General features: G+C 52.3%; 1 protein-coding gene across 3 annotated transcripts in view; it reads right to left on the reverse strand.

The window, feature by feature from the left end:
* The window catches only part of LOC144138620 (uncharacterized), a 108,551-nt gene that overhangs the window by 60,133 nt on the left and 31,193 nt on the right, over nt 1-17,225 (reverse strand). For 2 of the 3 annotated variants that reach the window (XM_077671005.1, XM_077671003.1), the window contains one exon: nt 9,677-10,100. The exons of the other annotated variant lie outside the window; for it this stretch is intronic. In XM_077671005.1, coding sequence (XP_077527131.1) covers nt 9,719-10,100 — 382 coding nt within the window. In that variant the 3' untranslated portion in view covers nt 9,677-9,718. Of the gene's footprint in view, nt 1-9,676; nt 10,101-17,225 lie in introns of those variants that run through there. 3 annotated transcript variants of the gene reach the window in all.

The raw sequence follows: 17,225 nt of genomic DNA on the forward strand, positions 1-17,225 counted from the left end.
CAGACGTCGGGGCGGTGTTGTCGGCGTTTGCTTGTCTAGATTTTGCGCTGGAAGCAGGAGGGACGGGATGTAGTCGTCACGGCTGTCATTTTCACGCCCTCGAGAATACGTGTGCAGTGTTTACTGCAGCCGAACAGGCGGCGTGAGTTCGTCGGGGTTGGCGTTGGGAAGCGCGATGTGCGTCTCGTGCGAGTTATGCTGCGACTGCACTGGGGCAGGGCAGTGTGTCAGCGTCGTGACGAACATGATGTTCGATGGTGGGGTAGCAATCGACCGGGTTGGGCAAGATGGAACGGTCACGGAGAACTCCCCGCACTCCTTGCATGGGGTCATATAAAGGGAGGAAGAGTGCTGCGGCCGGTTGGCATCCGGGACGACATCGGCTGTGGATACTGTCTGTGTATCCGAGCTGGCGGTGGAGTCCAGGGGGACGACTCTCGTGGCAGGAGACGACGCCGATGGTGCGGCAGCGAAGTGTGCGCTGACTGTACCTGTATCTCCTCGGCTGCAGGTCGAAAGCGATTGTCGTCGAAGCCGCATAGTGCGCGAGTACAAAACTGGTCGTTCCCGCCGTTCTCATCCTCTTGGCGTAACACAGCTCCCATGCCACGATCGCTCGCTTCGCCCTGAATCACGAAACCCTTTAAAAAGTCAGGCACCGCTAGAACTGGCTCCTCGCTCAAAGCTCGTATCAGCGTTTGAAACGCGTCCTCCTTCTTTGTGTCCCATTTCATCTTTACTGCCTCCGTCTTTCTAACAGCGTCAGTTAAAGGACAGGCAAGTGAGGAGTAATCTCACACAATGCTGGTAATATCCCGACAGCCCCCAAAAAGTCCTTATCTCTGACTTAGTCGTTGGTCGACGATAGCTCACGACCGCGTGTACTTTGATTTCTGACGGTCTTCGTCGGCCGCGCAACCACCACATGCACTAGATACGTCACTTCGGCGCATCCTATGTGACACTTCGACGGTTTGACTCGAACGTCTGCTTCTTTGAGTCTGCTCAACATGACTCGTAAGGGCTCTATGTGCTCCTACAATGAGCTAGAAAAGATGGCTGCATCGGCGAGGTAAGGGGGCGCGTACTCAGACAGGCCACGAAACACTATATCTCTACTACTATATCCTTAACACGCGATTGTTCCCTGACCAACTCCGCTCTCTTCTTATCCCTTAATGTTACACCTATCATCTTCCGTTCTATTGCTAGCTGAGTTGTCTTCAATTTAAGTTGAACCCTCTTAGTGAGCCTCCAAGTTGCTGCCCCGTAGGTGAGTACCGGCAAGATGCAGCTGCCATACACTTCCTTGTTCAGGGACAATGGTAGGCTGTCTATCATTATCTGAGAATGCCTACCGAATGCACTCCACCCCATTCTTATCATTCTTATTATCTCTGCCTCATGGTTGGGATCTGGGGTCACAACTTGGCCTAAGTAGATATATTACCTTACCATTTCTACTGCCTCACCACCTATCACAAATCGCTGTGCTGTGCCGAGATTTTTGATCAGTACTTTGGTTTTCTGCATATTAATTTTCAGGCCCACGGTTCTACTCTGTTCGCCCAGTGCGGAAAGCATGCTTTGCAATTCGTCCCCCGAGTACTTAGCAAGGCAACGTCATCAGCAAATCTGAGGTTACTGAGGTATTCTCCATTAACCCTTACTCCCACCTGTTCCCCCTCTAATGTTCTGAATACTTCTTGTAGACATCTCTGAATAACATATTGGATGGATTGTGTATCCTTGTCTGACGTCCTTCCTTATAGGTATTTTTCTGGTCTCCTTATTGAGGATGATGGTAGCTGGGAACCTATTGTAAACATCATCTAGTATTTTTACGTAATGCTCGTCTACACCCTGGTTCCGTAATGCTTGAATGACTGCTGAGATTTTGACCGAGTCAAATGCTTCCTCATAATATCTAAAGGCTATATACAAGGGTTCAGAACACTCAGCGCACTTCTCTATCACCTGATTGATCGTGTGAATATGGTCCATTGTTCACGAATAAGGCGCTGCGCAACATCAGCGACGCGGCCGTCTCGTCGCTAACGAGATATTACAACAAGTGCTGGAACAGTGGCCGGCTCCCTCCGCTGTGGAAGACGGCCAAGACGATCCTGCTCCCGAAACCAAACAAGCCGCCGGGGATAGAGGGCCTGCGTCCCATCTCGCTCACGTCTTGCGTGGGCAAGGTGCTGGAACACGTCCTCAACACCCGGTGGCAGCGTTACTTGGAGGATGGCAACCACTACAGGGACGCCATGCTGGGCTTCCGGTCGCGCCTGGGGACCCAAGACGCAATGTTGCTGCTGCAAAGAGAAGTTCTGGAGCCCCCCGGAGGGGTACCGAAGAAGGACAACCGAGCCGTCCTAGGCCTGGACCTGCAGAGTGCCTTCGACAAGGTGAAGCACTCGGCGATCCTGGCCCAGGTGACGAAGCTGAACATGGGACAGCGAACCTATGACTACATTCGCTCCTTCCTGACCCATCGCACGGCCAGGCTGGAGGTGGGCGGAGACCGACTGGAGGAGAGAGAACTGGGCAGCGTGGGCACCCCGCAAGGCTCGGTCATATCTCCGCTCCTCTTCAACCTGGTCATGATCGAGGTGGCGAACCGCCTCGAAGCGCTGGGACCGAAGATCAAGTACTGCCTGTACGCGGACGACGTCACCATTTGGGCGACGGGCGGCAGCGACAACGAAATCGAGACCGGACTGCAGGCAGCGGTGGACGCCGTCGAGGCCGCGCTCGAGGGCACGGGCCTCCGGTGTTCGCCGCAGAAGTCCCAGCTACTGATACTGCCCCCGCCGGGGCGCTGGAGGAAGCGGGCCGCCGAGGAGGCGGAACGCAACATCGTAGTTCGAGCCGGGGACGGGACACCCGTCCCGCACGTCCAGGGTCTGCGGATCCTGGGGATGTATGTGGACGCCCACCGCACCAACGGCACGGCTGCCCGACACATAACGACGAAGATGGGGATTGCGACGCGCCTGATAAAGCGCGTGGCGTCCCGTTCGAGGGGAATGCGAGAGGCGAGCCTCATACGTATGCTGCAGGCCTTCGTGGTCAGTCACGCAGCATACGCGGGAGCGTTCCACCGCTGGACGGAAGCGGAGCGGCAGCGGATCGACGCGGCCATCCGCAAGGCGTACTCGGGAGCCCTGGGCCTGCTGAACGGGACCAGGACGTCGGCCTTGCTGTCTCTGGGGGTGCACAACACACTCTCGGAGATCAGCGAGGCCCAGAGAACAGCCCAACTGGCGCGCCTGGGCCGCTCCGCGGTCGGGCGCCGCATCCTGGACCGAGTGGGCATGGGCGCCCCAGAAGCGCCGGACCCCGAGTCAACGCCGCTGCGGGACGAGACGACCAGACGCCTGATGGTGTATCCGCTACCCAAGAACGTGGACCCCACCAACAACGCGGAGAGGCGAACGGCACGGGCAAAGGCGCTGCTACGCAAGTATCGCGACGAGGACGGGGCGGTGTACGTGGACGCCGCTAGGAGCAGGAGCCGTCCGAACACCTTCGCGGCGGTGGCGGTGACCGCCGCCACGGGGGAGCTGAAGACCGCGTGCAGCGTGTGCGTCCGGGGAGCGAGCCAGGCGGAGGAGGTGGCAATCGCCCTGGCCCTGAGCGCCCCGGGTGTACACACGATCCTGAGCGACAGCAAGACTGCAATCCGCAACTTCGCCACGCGGGCCGAGACCTGACACCAGACGCACCGAACCGCAACGAGGAGGCGGACGCCGCGGCCCGTGGTCTCGCCACGTGCCGGGACGCGGCGGCCCTCGCTTCCGAAGAGGCGGCGACAGTAACGGCAGAAGAGGATCCCCTGACGGACTACGGCGGAATCCTCAAGTGGCACCGCGAACAGCGACGCGGCTTCCCGTTCCCACACCGGGACTTAACCAGGTGGGAGGCGGTGAGGCTGCGCCAACTACAAACAGAGACGGTTTTGACCCCGGCGCTCGCGCGCCACGTGTGCCCGGAACTCTTCGAGAGTGAGGTGTGCAGCAAGTGTGCGCGGACGAAGGCTACCTTGGCCCACATCATGTGGGGCTGTGACAGTGTTGGGGACGGTGCGTACCCGCCGCGTGTGAGACAGTGTGTGGGCTCTGCGGAGCCGAAGGACCAGAGATGGGCCGTCCAGCAGCTCGAGGCAGCTCTGGCCCTGCAAAGGCGAAAGGGAACCCCTAGAGGGAGCCCGAGTAGTCCGAGCGGGGCCGGGGCACGGTAGCCTCGGGATCTAGGCCCGACACACGCCTATAGGACTGTAGACGTAGTGTAAGACGGGGGAGCACCGCGCCCTGCGTGGCCGGATTTGCTCCCTCCCATGCCGGACGCTTTGAATAAAGTCTTTTCTCTCTCTCTCTCTCCATTGTTGAATAGCCTTTACGAAACCCTGCTTGTTTTTTAGGTTAACTGAAATCTAAGGTGGCAGAAATTCTCTTAGCGATTGCCTTGGTAAGTACCTTGTAGACGACTGACAGTAAGCTGATCGCCCTGCAATTTTTCAAGTCCTTCACGTCACTTTTCTTTTGGGTTAGGATGATGTTCATGTTCTTCCAAGATTCTGGAACACTCGCGGTCATTAGGCATTGCGTGTACAGGTTTATCAGTTTTACTAGTACAATTTGCACGCCATCCTTCAAGACCTCTGCTGTTATCTGATCTTCAGCGGGTGGTTTGCCCCTTTTCATTTCTTTCAAAGCCTTCCTTACTTCTTCTGACGTTACTGGTGGGATTACTATCTCATCTGAACGACTTTCTCGTTCGGCATTATCCTGGATGTCCTGGCTACTGTAGAGATCCCTATACAACCCCTCGGCTACTATGACTATTTTATCCCTATTACTGATGACATTGCCTTGCTTGTCTTTAAGTGCATACATCGGATTTCTCCCCACGTTTAAACGCCTCTTCACTGCTTTCAGGCAGCCTCCGTTCTTTACAGCATATTCGATCCTCTCCATATTATACTTCCGTATATGTCAGCTGTCTTACGCCTATTGATTAACTTCAAAAGCTCCGCTAGTTCTATTCTGCCAGCTGCGATTGAGATGGCCATGCTTTGGCGTTTCCTAATTAGATTTTTCGTCTCCTGGGAATGTTTAACAGTATCCTCTGTAGCCATCGTGCCCCCGACTTCTACTGCACAGTCCGTGATAATGCGTGTAAGATTGTCACTGGCTTCCTGTGTCGTAAACTCTTCTTCCTCAGTAAGAGCTGAATATCGGTTCTGCAGCGGAACCTTGAATTCTTCAACTTTCCGTCTTAATGTTGGCTCATTGGTATGACTCTTTAGTACTAACTTGTTACGGTCCCTCCTCAAATTTAGCCTAATTCGAGATCTTACCATACAGTGGCCACTATACGTTACCCTTCCGAGCACTTCCACATCCTTCACGACGCCAGGGTTGTCTCAAAACATGAAGTCTATTTCATTTTATGCTCCCCATTCGGGCTCCTCTACGTCCAGTTCCGGCTCTACCGTTTGCAGAAAAAGGTATTCAAGATGCGTAGATTATTCCGTTCTGCGAACTCGGATAGCAGATCTCCCCTGCTACTTCTACAGCCCAGACTATAGTTACCAACTGCTCTGTCTCCAGCCTGATTCTTACCTACTTTAGTATTGAAGTCTCCCATAACTACGGTATAACGTGTTTTACTTATCTATTCCCGATTTCACATCCTCATAGAAATGTTCAACTAGCTAGTCGTCGTGGATGGATGTAGGCGCGTAGCCCTGTACAACTTGAGTTTTTACCTCTTAATAAACCTAATTACAAGACCGGCTACCCTTTCGTTAATGCTATAGTATTCGTCTATATTGCCCGCTGTGTTTTTATTAACTAAAAATTCGCCTCCCAGTTCTCTTCTGTCCGCTAGACCACGGTAACATACAACGTGTCCATTTTTCAGCACCGTAAGGGCTTCATCCGTCCTACTAACCTCACTAAGCCCTATTACATCCCATTTAATGCCCTCTAATTCATCGAACACCTCTGGACTCGCCTCGCTCGATAAAGTTCTCCTGTTAAACGTATCCACGTTCAGATTCCAATTGCGGCCTGTCCGGCTCCAGGGATTTTCAGCACCCTGTGCTGCGTCACAGGTCTGTCCGCCACCGTGTTCAGTTGCTTCGCAGCCACTGGAGACTGAGGTCCGTAGGTAAATTGGCGTATTCATGGGAGGTTGTGGCAAATACTACACCAGGTAATTACTATCTCGTTTAGGTACCCCTTTGTTCTCCGATATGTCGGTACTCTCCCTGTTAGCGTCCTCTGCGACGAGCTCACTGGATTTCCTTCTCGGCAGCGCTTCGAAAGCGAACCTGCTGTTTTCGCGCAACAGCTGATCCGAGGCTCGGGACGACGTACAGTTCGTTGCTCCGTGGTCTCGCCCGGCTGGGTCGGCTTGGTTTCTCCACCGAAGGGTTTGATGCAACCCCCTTCAGCCATTGGCGACGCGACTAGGCTACCACGAGAGTTTTCCGTCGATCTCGTAGTTCGGGCTACGCTGCTCGGCGTACTTCCGCATCTCGCTCGCTGGGGAATTGTCAAGTTTCAGCGAGAGGTTCCCCGCCAGCGATCCCGTGAATGCCAATGGTCTCGCCACAACTCGCGCACTGTTGGTGCGTTTTGAAACTTTTCTTTCGGCGCGGCCCATTTCTTATGCGCCCTTCTCGTTTTTCTGGCTCATTTCACTGTCCAAGAATACGATCGCGTTGACTTCGCGTTTTTCCTGGGACGCTCCGTCTTCCGGCCCTGACCTCTCAACAACGAGCGGCGGCAGGTGGTCCTAATTCTCGAACCGTTTTCCTGAACCGTTGGAAAGGTCACCCTGGACGCCGCAGAGCACCACCGGAGCCTCAATTCCAGCCTCATCGATTCGAGCCGTTCTTGCCTTTCGGCTTGCTCTCTCCGTTCCTGCCTTTCGGCTTCCTGTCTACGCTTCAGCCTTTCCGCCTTTAGTGGTTACGGAGTTCTCTTTCCTCGGCCTCCTAGCGCTCACGGCGCTCTTTAGCCTCATCGCGCTCACGGCGCTCTTTTGCCCTTCGCGCTCACGGCGTTCTTTTCATTTCAGCTCTCGCCTCATAGACCTCCTCAGCTGTTACGTTCTCCCTCCGAGTGATCTCAAGAATGGCATGCTTCCGTTTCGCATGACCTATGTCAAGGCCTAACTGCTCGCACATTTCGACGAGTTCCTTCATTTTAACGTCCTCCATCGTTCGCACTAGCCGCTTGCTGCTTGGCCATGTTAGAATTTCCTTGCCATTACTATACTATCGAGCTACTAGCAAGGTACGCTCAAGTAATTCCATACGCTGCTTTATTTACTCCCTCGGCACTAGCTCTGGTTCCAAAACACATTTTCTATAGGCTTGAAACAATCAAAGCTACACATAAAGCTTCAAAACAGCCCTTCCCTAAACTACAAAAACCTGTGCTATAGAGAAGACTGGTGGACCGAGAGCGAACATTGAGCACTTTCTACACTAGGCCGTAGCCGTTGCCGGTCGATCCCGCAGCTGCCATCCACTGTTGGGACTGGACCATCTCAGCACTGCCACCGCTGTTGCGACTGTCCATCCGAGCGCAGTCACCCGGGATGCGACGTTGCCTAGCTCTGTCCGCTATCGACGCGGCGCAGAGCCGAGCGATAAAGTTCCCGAGACGACGAAGAGTTGCAGCAACATTTATATACAGTATGTACAAGGGTAACAACAGCGTTACATGGCTCGCACAAAGGCGTCAGCACGTCTCAACTCGGCGCCTCCGAAAAGTGTCGTCATCGCTGATCCTTCTGGGCTGTTTTATACCCAGGGGTCCGTCGCAGCCGCGAGAAGTTTGAATCGCTCCAATCAGGGCTCTCACTTGGCGAAGTTTGTATCCGACAAAATGATGCGAAGCGGTTGCGTCAGCCAAAACTGCCAGGACGGAAAGGGAAGGCGACTCAGTGGCGCCGTTTCCAGGCGTGGTGCAGCGTGTCTGCCGCGGGCCGTTCGTCCGAGGCATGATTCGGCCCAGCCGTTGCGAAGGGGAAAGGAGAGGTGACTCTGCGGCGACTTCAAGTTGGGGCACGTCTGCCGCGGGCGGTTTGGGCTGGGCGCAGGGGCACAACACCGGTTAGCTTCCTCGCCTATCCTAGTTTCTGTGTACGTGCGGCTGTCTCGCACGCAGTGAAAGAACTAAGACTTGGTTCTTGTTTTGTGGAACTCTGCTACAGTGAGCACTTATTTTCTCGAAGCTCGAATTCGCTTGAACAATAGTAAATGATATTAGTAATGCATCACATCTTCGACTGGACAGCGCTCAGAAGCGTTAATCCTGCGTCTTTTTTTTCAGCGCCACAGGGTAAACGACCCGTACGTCTACCGTGACACTCCCGATTCCCTTCAATCGAGCTGTCCGCTATTAAAGGTCGAACTTGCTTGCACCGGGCACAACTTGCCCCTTTCTGTTCAAACTCATACATTCAAATTAGGTTGCCCGGATGTGGTGACATGTGTCTGTCTCCAAGTGACATGTGCGCCTATTTATCTTCTCTTTTTCTTTATCTCCTTTACACTTTGCCTTATCTTTTCATTCAGCCTCTACTCCGCCTCCCCCGCACTGGGCTGAATGTGAGCTCCTTGTGGAGCTCAGTAATATCTCTAGTGCAAATTTCCTTTACCAGAACCACATCCAAGAGCTATTCGTCCTCAAATTTGTTTTATGTGGAAGCTGTTCATACAATGTATGTTACGCAACACGTCGCACATGCTGTTTCAAAACATTTTCTCCTATATGTTTTCAGTATTTGGGCGTTCTTAAGGAGCTGTGATTTCTACTAACACTCTTTTATTGCAGTAGTTCTTCCGGCGATCTCTAAAACACATGATGTGCATTGCGTATGTATTCTCCATGACTACCAAGATACGCAATCTCTTCTCAACCAAGAGAGGGGATGATTGTGTTAGTCAGGTATCTGTTGCTTTACACGACAAAGAGATTGCGTATCTTGGTAGTCATTGAGTTGTACACCCTGTGGCAGTTGTGCTGTAGGTGTTTGGTTTTGCACTTGTGGGTTTTTATGGTTGTTTGTGGTTTTTGGGTTGTTGCCATCTGATTATAGGAGACGCATGCGTGGTCCGATGACTGGGAGGGTATATGTTCTTCGTCTTTTCTGATTAAACTTTAGTTGTGAGTAAGCGCTCATCCTATGTTCGCTTTCTTCGTCTCGCGTTTTTCCTGTGTTGCGCTGTCTGAAGGTTTCAAAATGAAAAAAGAAACATAGGTACAATTAAGACTTGTGTCATTCCCCCGAACCTCTTCCGGATCTCACAAATCTACCACTGTCCTCGCGAAGTCAGGAAAGGCAGTTGTAATCACGACGACTGTGCGCCATGGCGTAGGTAAGCGCACTGGCAAAAGCTTGATGTTCGACATGCGTGAAAAGGATCTAAAGGCGAACAAGACGCTGACACGGGAAGGAAGAAGCAGGACAGACGAGGCAGGACAGACCACTGGTATATCCTGCTCGTTTCTTCATGGGTCCGCGTTTTTTGTGCCTTTAAGCCCTTTTCATTCATAGCATAACACACGCACAGACTACGGTTTGGCTAGCAGCTGGTAATATGGTCTACGATAACCTTTCACAACAAGTCAGCACGCGCAGGCGCTAGTTTGATTTTCCCGCCCCGCACTTTATTCGCATGCGCACTGCGTTAGAAGCGCAGCCTAGAAAGTCGGTCGGACAAGTCGTCGTATTCCTCATCTCGCCTCCTGGCGACCTCGGGGTTCTTGAGGACGTTGACGCATGGAGTGCCGCGATGCACGTGGTGATGGATGCGTCTCGTCTCGGCCTCCCGTCTTTCATAGAAGTTCTCGTGGACGCTCACTATCCTTGCCTTCTCCAGCATAGGCCTGCAGTTCCTGACCTCGCACGTTTCGCGGTGCCGGGCCAGGGTCGAATCCTTGTCCATGCTCCTGGCATGCTCCCGTAGCCTCTCGGTGGCGCAACGGCCCGTTTCGCCCACGTACATGTCTCCGCAGGTCATAGGGTACTCGTAGACGACTTTTTCGAAGCACTTTTCCATGACCGGTGACCTGCGGTAAACAGAGTGAGCAGAAAAGAAAAACTGGGGTTGACTCCTCGGTCGTAGGAATCGGTAAAACACGAAAGTGAAATCTGCAGCTGAGAATTATTTTCGGGTCGGCGGCTGTCTTGTGGGTGTGGTTGGCGAGCGACGTCCTGCAGGCGGGTCGCCACGGAAAAGGTATGAAGTCAGTGTAATCTTGATGTATCCCAGCATAAAACACTTTCGTTTTCAAATATAAAACCCGAAAACGAACAACCTTTAGTACAACACACTCTTTAGTACTAAATGCTGCTTCCCCGGAAGAAGAGCCTGTGTGCAGGAGTGAACCCCTTACATACCGCTTGTTTCGTTGTACTGGAGTCATTTCCGTGACGGAAATGACGTCAATGAAGTCTTGGTGTATTTGGGAATAAAACACTTTCGTGTTAAAAACCAACAGAAGATACGTAGGTGATAGTTAACGGGGCCATGAATACAGAACACCAGTTTGGTTCATTGGAAAGACCGCTTCGTTCCCTCCAACATTGACGCCAATTTATTCGCGAAATTGGAATATATAAAGAAATTATGGCGACTATATATATAAAGGAATATATAAAGGAATATAAAGGAATATACAAAGGAATTATATAAAGGAGGTATTGGCGACTACCTAGCCGATTTCCGGCAACTTTTGTATGACGTCACAGAACTCTGTTTGCGCAATTTATCGGCAGCCGACCAAGCCACCGACAAGAAACAAGGGTGGAAGATTGTAGTGGGTCCTAAAGTTCCATGTGATCGCATCATTTTAATGCTAACGTGCAGTTGAGACACTGAGGACGATGTTTTTAGTGCTGGCTCGTATGACGTTTTTTTCGGTTAAATAAAGTCTTTCTTGACGAAATGAAGCAGACTGAGGTGCTGAGTCCTAGTTCTTTCAAATTTAACAAAGTTGTGCTTTTACGTCATGGTCCCTTTAAGAATGCATGAGCACCGATCTCATCCCTCTATTTCGCCAACTTGATGCGCCAGATGCCGTGCTCCGGCTTCGGAAGCGCGTAAGGGTGTAGAGAATTCATTATAACCACATATCAGGGCGCAGCGAGTAGTGATAACAGCGCTGCCCTAAGAACAGCAAATCATCCGATCAGTTTTTATGTAACATGGTCATGCGACACTCTCCACAGAAATGTTTCGGGCGGACAACAAACTACTACAAATCAAGTCACACAACAAAGTACTACAAATCAAGTCACACAAAGTTCACCAGCGTTCAAAAAACAATTCATAATCTATACCGAACTCAGTACGGCACTAGAGAAACGCTCAGGATGTTGCTCCTGACCACTATAGATCCAACGCAAAAGGAAGGAAGGCTTCTCCCCCTAGATTTACCAATTCATGCTCCAAATTACTCATGAGAATCGACCGGACACGCCACAGCAGTGGGTACATTGCCCGTTGCGGCCGGGCTCGAAGACATGCAGCACCACGATTTCTCCACAAAACGAAAGCACCAGCGCACATCAGAAAATTCCCCAACACATCATTTGAACGAGTGTTCATTCGAAGTGTGAGTATGAACATCCTGCTTAATACAGTGCAAAACGTTGCCGCTAAACGACAGTGAAACAGGGCATGTTTTAATGTTTCAGTGTGGCCGCAGTGCGGACACCGTGCGGAACGCACAACGCCGTATTTCCCCTGACGGTCACACGTTGGGAGAACTTCCCAGCCACGTAACCACCCGAAATCCCGACCATCACCCGGAAGTGCCACCGAAGTCAGCTGATGCCAACGGACACCATGTGACCTTCCTATCTGTTGGTTGTCTAATTGGGTTATTGCCAATTTTTCGCACACTTCACTTGCCGTACTTTCCCTAAAACTTAGGCTTGGCAAGGAAGACTGGAGATTTCGCAATGTCTTTATAACATGCGCATAAATTGGCGGCGGCTGCTCAGCAGAAGGACCGGCGATGCGTACGTCATAAAATAATGACCGCGAAGTTCCCAGAAAATACTGTACCAGCGCTTTTTCTAGGTACTCGTCTGAGTCGACAAGGTCGATCACTGCACGTACCGCCAGCACGCTGCACATGGTTTTCAAGCAAGGCACACTAAAACCACCCATTGACGTGGGCAGCCTCAGCAGCGCTCGTGACACTGTTTCCGTCTTGCCCGCCCAGAAGAACCATCTAAACTTCGTTGCGAACTGTCGGGTAAAATGGCGTGGCGGTTTGGCTACGCCTGCTACATAAAAAAGCGCTGCCGAGACGGACGACTTAATTATGTAGCTTCGCTCTGCAAGGGAAAGCCTGAACTTTCCTGCAACTGCAAGACGTTGCTCCGCAGTCTCAAGGAGGCGCTTCCACGTACTACGCGCCACTTCACCCGAGGCATGAAAAACCACACCTAGTACTCGAACACCCGTCACCCATTCTACGTCGCCCGCCAAGCCAGACGCAAATGTGCCGAAGCGCACCGCCATACTTTTTCCCCTGTTCAGTCGAGCTCCAGACAGCTCACCGTACTCCTGAAATAGCCGCATAAACGCTCGGTAGCTGTCCTCGTCCCGAATGAACAGGGACACGTCGTCCGCATACGCGGACACTTTAACTTGGCCTATGCCTGGCAAGGGAAAGCCGCGGATGGCAGTGCTTGCATCAACACGGCGCAGCAGTGGGTCGAGACAAATGACAAAAAGCAAAGGTGACAAAGGGCAGCCCTGCCTTATCCCACGGGTGACAGAGAACGGACTACTTAAAAGCCCGTTGACAAGGATTCGGACGCTGACGTCCGAGTACAACAGCTCGAGCATAGCGACAAAGTCTGGCGGAAAGCCGTATTGGCGCAAAACTCCCAGCAAGTATCGGTGCTCCACTCTGTCAAAAGCTTTCGCTTGGTCGAGAGAGATGAAGCACCCAGAAGCGCTAATCTTTGTCGCGTAACAGAACAAATCGCGCGTCAATGCCAGGGACGAGAAAATTGTGCGACCTGGTACGCTGCACGTTTGCGCTTGGCTTATGATATCGGGCAAAACGGTACTGGTGCGTCTGGCCAAAATGGATGCTACAATCTTGTAGTCAGTGTTCAGTAGTGTAATTGGTCGATACGCCTGGGGCTGCGTAGGATCCCCGCTTGGTTTTGCGATCAAGATGACACGGCCTTCACGGAAGGAGTCAGGTCGCACTCCGCGCTGAAGAAAGCCGTTCACCATGTCGAGTAGTGCACCCCGAATCGCCGGAAAAAACTTCTTGTAAAATCCAGCAGGGATACCGTCAGGCCCAGGCGCCGACGCACCGTTCAATCTTTTAACACACTGACTCAACTCGTCGGCATCCACAGGAGCACACAGCAACTCAACCAGGTGATCTGGCACGCATGGCAGCACCCCACAAAATGCGCTAAGCTTGTCCTCGAATTCCTCTGCATCCCAAGACACGCTCTCGGACGAAAAAAGGGTGGCAAAATGTCCCACGAATATCTCGGCTATGTCTTCAACCCTCGTGCTAACCGAACCATCGGCGAGTGTAACTTGTGGAACAGCGGCTCCACACCCAACCTCGTCAAGCGAGCCAGCTCGAATATGCCGGAGTACGGAGGGGTCCGATACAGGCCTGCCCAAGGTCTGCGCACGGCTCGCCGCTTGTGATGACTGCCGTAAGAGGGACTCGTAGCGTATTTTCAGCAGGTTGACATAGTCCCGCATCGCGAAGGTTAAGGTGCCCCCTCTCTGTACTATGCGAAGTCTCCTCAACGTGTCGTTAAGCGCGGCCGTGATACGCACCTTACGCGCACGACCCTCCTTAACTAAAAGCACGCGCCAGTGGTCCTTTAACTCATCCCAAGGTAGAGAACTGTACTCGCACAGAGCAGTCAACGAAGCCGTTAGCGCTGCAGAACTGTCCCTGTCGGTTAGCAGACGCTCGTCCATCCGCCACATCTGGTGGTAGGGCGTGCAGATGCCAAGGTTAAGCGTTGCTAACACAGGCCGGTGATCGGAAACGCGACGAACTCCAGCCGGGAAGGAGAGGACGTCACAGCATTCCACGTAGCAGCTCAGCTCGGGCGGAAAATAGAACTTATCTAGCCGACTACCAGATTGTCCTCTTTCCCAAGTAGCGATAAACCTGTCGCCGTGAAGCTGCACCCACGCGTCGGAAAGATGGAATTGACCGATCAGGTCCTTCAACGCCCGGGCACCACTATAAGGCCGACCTTGCCCACGTCCCCGCACATCACGCCGAGGGTCAGTCACACAATTGAAATCGCCCACCAAGAACGTTGGGTAAGGTTCGAGCATGAACGCGTCCAGGGATGCAAAAAAAGAGGACGAGTCAGAGTGCTGCGCAGGTGCATACACTACAACATCTCGCACGCGACGTGCGAGCAAGAAAAAATCAACGGCAAGAACGCGCCCTCCTATCCCGAAGGTACAATGAGCCTTGCGGCGCAAGCTCTCGCGCAGAAAGACGACGCCTACGCCCGAAGACATCCTGTCTGACAGGGTGAAAAAGGCTTGCACGCAAAAGCGCTCGCGAAACAAAAGAACGTCGCGTGGAGTACAAAAGTTGCACTCCTGCAAAAAGAGAAGGTCAACGCGTTGCGCCCGAGCATAGTGCATCACCTCCCTCTGTTTGTCCAAGTCCCGAAAGCCCTGAACATTCAAAGTAAGAAAACGCATCAGCATAAAGGTGATAAGGGCACAACCCACATTAACCTTCCCATCTTCAAAACTCACTGTCGTCTGAAGGCACGTCGACTTCGACGCACAGTTTCTTGTTATCGTCCGCATCATCGGTGTCCGCTGAGGACGACGGCAACGTCCGCTTGGACGCATCTAGGCGGTCCGGTGGAGAGGGTCGGGGAGGAAGCAAGTCGTGCACCTGGTTGATCGGGTTGACGAGGCGAGGCGTTTCTCGCACGACTACCCCACACAGTGGTGAGCGTGCTTTGCGTTCTAATCGCCTGAGAGGCCACGTTTGTTCGCTTCAACAGCGGTATTGATGGTAGGGTTTATAGTTGTCAATATTGTTGAGCAAAAAAACATTAAGCACATCTGAGGCAAGCCATCAATACATCAGTGATATTTGCATTGTCCTCTTAATTAAAAATTTATGTCTGCTTGATTTTTGCTACAGCAAATAAAAAATGCCGTAACTTTCTAAAGAAAGCTGAGAGAAACACCAAAGCTAAAAGTGCGTACAACCTTCACTGAAAGTGCCTCCAATGGATCGCCAAACCTTCAAAGAACGAAACTGCAAACTAAGAAAGAACCCATGCGACAATTTCTCGCACACTAAGGCAGCGCGTTAGCAGCGACGATTCAGCTCGTCTATACTGTTGGTACCGCTGGAAACATGTGTCAACCAGGTTTCTGTATTGTCGGCGGAGTGCGCGCGGGTCGGAGAGCTGCTCCCTCAAAATACGGGGAACTGATACTAGAGGTACTGAAACTACTGATACAAACGATGTAAATGTATTCCGATGCGTGGTTTATAAGACACAGGTATACTATTGTACTCCTTCTTCACGACCGATGCGTGTATTGTCTTCTCTAGAAGCGTTCCTTGTTCGCGATTTTCAAGCAACCGTTTTGACACAATGGAAACCAGGCTTCACGCACACGACGCCTGCCCAGGGATCTCATCAGAGCTTTTAGGTCGACCAACCGGTCTCTGGAAAAATGCATTAGATTTTTACAGAACGCCATCGGTCCCACTAAAGCGCGAGACAGATGCACGACGGCGCCGTCGGATGCAATGCACGACTGGTCGGAAATATGGCTGCCACGACTATAGTCGTGGCAGCCATATTCACGCGTACGACTATAGTCGTACGCGTGAATTTGAGACACATGGTCCGACGTATGCGTGCGATGCGTCGTCGGCGTCGCTCCGCCCACTGTTTTCTGTTCATGGTTGCCTCCGTGTTTAGGCGCATTCCGGCCGATTTAGATATGTGTAAGAGAACTCCGAGCAGGAAAAAAAAAACGCTAATCAACTTGAAGTAAAAATGAATAGTGCTATTACGTTATACACAGCATTTCATATGTTCAGTAAAGCGGTGTGGGGGCTTAGCAGCGACGATTCAGCTCGTCTATACTGTTGGTACCGCTGGAAACATGTGTCCACCAGGTTTCTGTATTGTCGGTGGACGCGGTCGGTCGGCAGCGTCGGCGGAGAACTGCTCCCTTCAAAATACTGGGAGCTGATACTAGCGCCTCCTCGGTGATTTGTAAGAGGCTTTCACAGTGACATCATTGTGACGGGTTCTCATTGTCTCCGGCCACACGACGGTCGCAACGAACGTACGTTTGCATGTGACTCGCCAGTCGGATGTCGCAGTGAAGTGCGGCCTTTAAACCAAAGCGGCAACCACTGCAGCGTTTTGCTCGCGTCTGGCGGCCGTCGGCGTATCCTGGCGGGGGCGCGAAAAACGTTGCAGAGCAAAATTAACTCCACCACCGTCTGAAAGGTAGGTTTGTTAGCTAAAAACTTCCTGATTGGTCAAATTGGCTTATTATTTTCTTGAATTTGGTCCCCTCCATCGTCCGTTTCACGTTGCCACTAGGAGACGCCGACGGCCGCCAGACGCGAGCAACGCTCCATGTGGTTGCCGCTTAAGGGGCAGAGCCATGATATCACCAAATATGGGCGTAATGAATTAACCTGTGACGCTGAACGCTTTTGAAGGCGGGGAACCAAAGGGCGATTCCATGCTGCGTAATCAGGCGCAGGTAATGGCGGCGGACCTCCCGCACTCGCAAAGCATTCACTGGTGGCTCTCTTGCTAGCGCGAAAGCCATATTTCCCGACGTCGGCCTGGGCACTCCGGAGGCAGACACGGAGATCTCTGGTTACGAATGCTTGCAGTCGCTGCTCTTGGCGATTTGACAAACCACGAAAAACAGGTACAAAATATGTTACGGCCAGACGGACAAGTGCAGCGTGCAGTCGAAGCATAGAATCGGATTAATAACCCCACCGGGTGCCTGCGAGGTGACTAAACTACGTACACGTGATGTACACGTACGTAAACTACGTACACGTGATGTCCTTTCCTGCAAATAATCACCATTTCGGCACCGTGTGAGTGGTGTGTAAATGTATACGCCAAGGAACTTGTGAACTTTTTATCCACGGATC

This window comes from Haemaphysalis longicornis, unplaced genomic scaffold (assembly GCF_048455015.1).
Source record: "Haemaphysalis longicornis isolate Haplotype H1 unplaced genomic scaffold, Haemaphysalis longicornis Haplotype H1 scaffold_5, whole genome shotgun sequence".
Lineage (NCBI taxonomy): Eukaryota > Metazoa > Arthropoda > Arachnida > Ixodida > Ixodidae > Haemaphysalis > Haemaphysalis longicornis.